This window comes from Mytilus californianus, unplaced genomic scaffold (genome assembly GCF_021869535.1).
Source record: "Mytilus californianus isolate M0D057914Y unplaced genomic scaffold, xbMytCali1.0.p SCAF_4, whole genome shotgun sequence".
NCBI lineage: Eukaryota > Metazoa > Mollusca > Bivalvia > Mytilida > Mytilidae > Mytilus > Mytilus californianus.
The window spans coordinates 116,172,678-116,178,194 of NW_026262690.1; the positions used below are offsets into that span (position 1 = coordinate 116,172,678).

Here is a 5,517-nt window from a genome sequence, read left to right on the forward strand (position 1 = left end):
TTTCTCTTAGAAGAAATTTAAAGGTCCCATTGAATAAACTACACAGAGAACAATAGCTATTGTATCTATTTGATGGGACAAAAGAACTTGCAAAAGTTTAAATCAACAGGTAACTATCAAGTGAAACTGTAAAGTTTCATTTGGTTCGCAATAAGAAAAGTTAAATCATGGGCAGAGTGCATATGAGGCACTTGTCCACTCACCATGTGAGTGAAATTATGGCAATCAACTTTGTCCTTCCGTTCTTCCAACAAATATTTTCGTCACTGTTTTCTCAGGAACTGCTGGAGAGAACAATTGAATACTGAGTGGGAGAATGCTTAGCAAGAAAACACATGCAAATTCTATGCAATTTAGAAACAAAATGTACTGACCAGAATTGCAATCATTTCTGTGCATCAATTTGAATGAACTATCTGGGCAATTTTTCTTTTTTCTTTTTACATGATTATGGGGAGGAGGGGGGAGTTTTGATTTTATAACAACTTTCTTTATCAAGGTTAATTTTAATTTTTAGATTACGGGTATTTAAATATCAGGACTTGTACAATATGGTAAATTTAGAAGAAAAAAAAAAACAACACCACATAAACACTTACAACACAAAAATGAGAAAATATGTTTCTTTTAGAAGAAATATAAAAAATATAGAACTGACTAAATAAACAATACCCAGTCTGATTTGTGTAATTTGTCCACTGAAAACCATTTAAGTTGGTTTTATCCAAAAAACAACATCAAACTTTTGGGCAAGTTGAACCTTAAACCGGGCAAGTAGTTCCAATAAATTACTCACTCAGTTTGGTGTGTGGAGAAAAAAAATCTATTTTTACACCGAAGTGGTCTTTTGAACAGCTGATAGCTATAGAGTCAAGAGAGCCTTTTAAGTCTATGTTCAACCAGAAAAACATTAACAAATCTGCCACTATAATCAAAGCTCTTTGAAGTTTCAACACAAACTGTCTGTCATAATACAACACCATTTAATTCTGATTAAATTATTACATTTTTCTTTTCAGGTCCTGTTGTGTCTTTAAAACATCATAAATCTGAAGTAGAAACAATAAAACAGGACACTGAGTGTGGATTATCTATATCAGACAATGAAATCAAATTTGAAAGAGGAGATGTGATAATTTGTTATAGAAACTATACAGCAGAACAAACATTAGACTGGACTCCAGGATTTTGATATAGATATGCATTTAGTGTTGTTAATTTGTCATTATTTATAAATAATTTGAAAGTGCAAATTTAAGGAATTTTATATTTATTAAAGGAGATATAGGGTACATGTCATCAATACAGCATCCAAAAACACAAAAAAACAAAAAAGAAGCTTAAAGATCAACATACCATATTCAATAAAGTATGCCGTCTGCCAAGCTCAAAATAGTCCCTAGCCTAGACAAGTTGTGAATAAATTGATTGATCAATTGTGTTGAATGCCACTTTCATCAGTTGTTGTACCATGGGGGCCAGTTTTTATTGATGAAGGAAGCCAACCTTTGGCAGAAAAACTGACAATCCTAGTCAATTAAGATTAGAGGTGAATGCACCAGCCACAATCAGGGTTTTGACTCACAATCTCAGTGTTGACAGGCTAGTGATCACTGTAGATTCAATGACAAAATTGATGGAAGGTTACCAGAGAAAACCCTCTTTAGATTAAAACAACTTTTAACTAACTAATCAACTTGAGACAGGGTTAAAATAGTAATTTTCTGTACTCATTGTTTTCATATCTAGCTCATCTGACTTGAAGGGCCATATGAGCTGTTGGCATCAGTTGGCATCTGTTGTCTGCCTTCCATCATTTTTTTTAAGATCTTTTCCTCTGAAGCTAATGCACCTATTTAAAATTGCTTGATGATCCTTATGGTGTTGATATTATAGTTTGTTAATTTTGTAAGGGTCTATGAACCAACATAATATATAAAAAGAAGATGTGGTATGATTGCCAATGAGACAACTCTCCACAAGATTAAATGACACAGAAATTAACAACTATAGGTCACCATACGGCCTTCAACAATGAGCAAAGTCCATGACTACCAAGTCTTTAAATAAAACATACTATTGTTTGCACATGTCCTAAGTCAGGAATCTGATGTTCAGTAGTTGTCGTTTGTTGATGTGGTTCATAAGTGTTTCTCGTTTCTCGTTTTTTATATAGATTAGACCGTTGGTTTTCCAGTTTGAATGGTTTTAAACTAGTAATTTTTGGGGCCCTTTATAGCTTGCTGTTCAGTGTGAGCCAAGGCTCGGTGTTGAAGACCGTACTTTGACCTATTATGGTTTACTTTTATAAATTTTGACTTGGATGGAGAGTTGTCTCATTGTCACTCATACCACATCTTCTTATATCTATTAAACTGCAAGTTATTCTAATTTCTTTTAAACCATGACAATAGATAAAGAAACTTGGGCATGGTAAATAAGTTCAAAATGTCAACATCTACGAAGTTTCCATTTGTACCAAAATTATCTGATATCTCCTTAGAGGAGTAATTGCATTTTTAAATGACATTTTTTGAAACAATTTTTTTGACAGATATCATCTGACCTTGACCTCATTTTCATAGATCATTGATCAACATTAGTATCTCAGATTCTATAAGTAATTGGTCAACTGTAATTGTGTATAGCGATTGTAAGGCGTTCTTGTCCATCTAATGGTTTATCTGACCTTCATGTAAATTTCATGTTTCATTAGTAAATGTTCGTTTTTCATGATTACATCAATTTCTAACGCAAAGTCATTTATATTTGGTGCATAGTATGATCATCTGACAGGGTTCATCTGAACCTTTACCCTATTTTTATAATTAACTGATAAGGGTAAGCTTTTGATATACCTGTAGGTTCTCAAAGAATTTTAACAAAAAATTCAGTCATAATCAGTAAAGACTGGGAATCATTTCAGCTAATGAGCACTATTCTTCTAATGCGGTAATTGTTATCTCAGAACCTAACTGCTGCTTATTTATTCACTTTCCCACAGCACTGGCAATACTATAACTGTCTGTTAGCTGTATTTCCATAGCCCATAATGAATCCATGGTTCACCTAACAAACATTGTACTTTCTGCATTGTCATATAGTTTGATTGTAACAGCCAAAACTATGGAAAGTCATGTTAACTATTATGGGTAAATATATCTGAATATATGAATAGATTCTGATGCTAAAGAATGAAAGGGGCTGTGTCATTTGTCATACCTTTGTTAAATTATGTATCCACAAATGACAGGATGTTGGACTCGGCCATTTGAAGAAAAGTCCAGTAATTCACCATCATCTTTTTCTACTTGTACCATGATATTAGAATTCTAATCATAATCTTCATATAAATAAAAAGAAATGAGACAGCAACCCAAGGACAAGATAGTCAAAGCCAAATTCCTAAACATTAAGAGACCATCACTACCAAGTTTCATGTATATTTTTTGGAGTAAAACTAGTTTTTTTTTAGATCTCAACCCTCCCCTTATTATCTCAATCAGTGGAATAACTAATATCCATTAAAGATACTGCAATAAACACCAGTTCAGAAAAAGAAGATTGATTCATTGATTGATGCTTGTTTGCTTATATCCAGTGGAAAATAATTCATGCATATTCAGCAGGAGCTATTGAAAGAAAGCTCAAAATACTTTACCTACTCATACATCAATGGATGTACTTTGAAAGAAGACATGATCAATTAAATATCTAGAATTAATAAGAACAGAATTTCTTATTGCATATCAAATTACAAATAAAAAATCCTGCTCTAAATAATTAATATTCAAACTGATATTCATAAAAAAACAACAAAAGAAAACAAAATGATTGCACAACAATAGTATAATCAATAAGTCTATAAAGTAAAAAGGAAAACCATGAACTAACAGCTATAGATGAGAGATATATACATCTCAGGAATATATGCAGTGTCATAGCTGCATATAGAGAAAACAAAACAAATTAATATATATATTTTTATTATATACTTAGTAGTAAATACAGATAAATTGTATGTGTAATACGATCAATAGCAACGTGCTGTATCAGCCATTCGTGATGATATCGATATCAGTCACGGTTGCAAAGGATTTATCACACCCCTAATCTGTATGACGTCACATCATCGATATCAGTCACGGTTGCAATGCCTTTATCAAACTCCTAATCTGTATTATGTTATGTCACGTGAGAAAAAATGTCTACCAGGAGTATATTATAAAGTGTATATGATATGGCTTTTCAATATCTCACACCTTATCGAGCAGAGCTCTTGGGATTATATTGGTGTCTCGGGTTGATACGGGTGAGATATTGAAAAAGCCATATGATAATTCTCTATATATCTTGATGTATGTTCCAAAAATATATAATACCATGATTAAACAATCTGAGGAGGTATCAAGGCAAGTATATATAAGGAATGTCTGTGATTAAAGGTATGTTTATTTAAAACCCAGTCTTTTGAGAGAAGGAGAAGACACAATTTTAATTTTGCCAATCTGGAAATTAAGTGATAACTTCTTATCTTTACAATTTTTGTTTAATAATAATTTTTTCTCACTTCATTGCAAATCAAAAGAAATTTCTGCCAAGTTTGTTACTTTCTTTTGGATAAATTATTGGGTTTTATTCCACTTTTTTTTTAGGTTTATCTTAATCAATGAGAAAAATATCTAAAATCTTGGGAAACACAAATTAACTGTGTCACTTTAAAATTTATTCGCCTTTTAGTATTTGCACAAGAATTAGGGAGCTTAGTAACCATTTGATTTTTATGGGGGGGCTAGGATGAAAAATTTTGTCTTGCCTTTTTATTTTTCCCTCTATTCGGTCCTGCCTTTTTATTTTTCACTCTATTTGGTCCTGTCTTTTTTTTTTAGTTTATCCTGACTTTTTTACTCAAAACTCCTGTCCTGCCTATTTTTTTCAAATTTCATCCTAGCCCCCCCCCCCCCCCCCCCCCCCCCCCATAAAAATCAAATGGTAGCTCCCTTAGTTTCTATGGGATTCACAATTTTGACCTTTTTCAATTTTAAATTCATATCATTTTTGGTAGTCAATATATCTTTGAGAAGTTTATTACTTAAATAATAAAACTGATTTTTGTTTATTTATTTTGATATTTTACATTTTTTTTGGTGTACTTTATGTATATATAACAGTTTTAAATTAGTGATGCTGTACATGTCCAAATATCAAAAATCTATTTTTTGAGTGCATGGCCCTTTGAAAAACTGCACTTGTTACTTTTATTTATCTAGTATGTAAATGTATAAAAAAAAAATGCCAGTAAATATATTCGATTCCTGTCCAATTGTTTTACCTATTTCTTTATACAGCCGCAAAAGTATGATAATATCTTATCTTGAAGTGTCTTCAACATTGAATTTCTTTCAAGTGTGGGCATCAGTTGTGCGTTTTAACTTTATGGTATTAGACACTTTGTAATCTGGTTACTAGAATAAAACGCGATAGTTTCAGTTTGCTCTATCAGGATCTATGAATTAG

General features: G+C 31.9%; 1 protein-coding gene across 1 annotated transcript in view; it reads left to right on the top strand.

Annotated features, from left to right (window-relative positions):
• Positions 1 to 1,292, top strand: part of LOC127737197 (translation initiation factor IF-2, mitochondrial-like) — a 34,209-nt gene extending 32,917 nt beyond the window's left edge. The window contains exon 19 of the mRNA XM_052247728.1: positions 1,020 to 1,292. Within this exon, the coding sequence (XP_052103688.1) occupies positions 1,020 to 1,192 (173 nt within the window). The 3' untranslated portion in view covers positions 1,193 to 1,292. The remainder of the gene's footprint in view (positions 1 to 1,019) is intronic.
• The last annotated feature ends 4,225 nt before the right edge of the window (positions 1,293 to 5,517 follow it).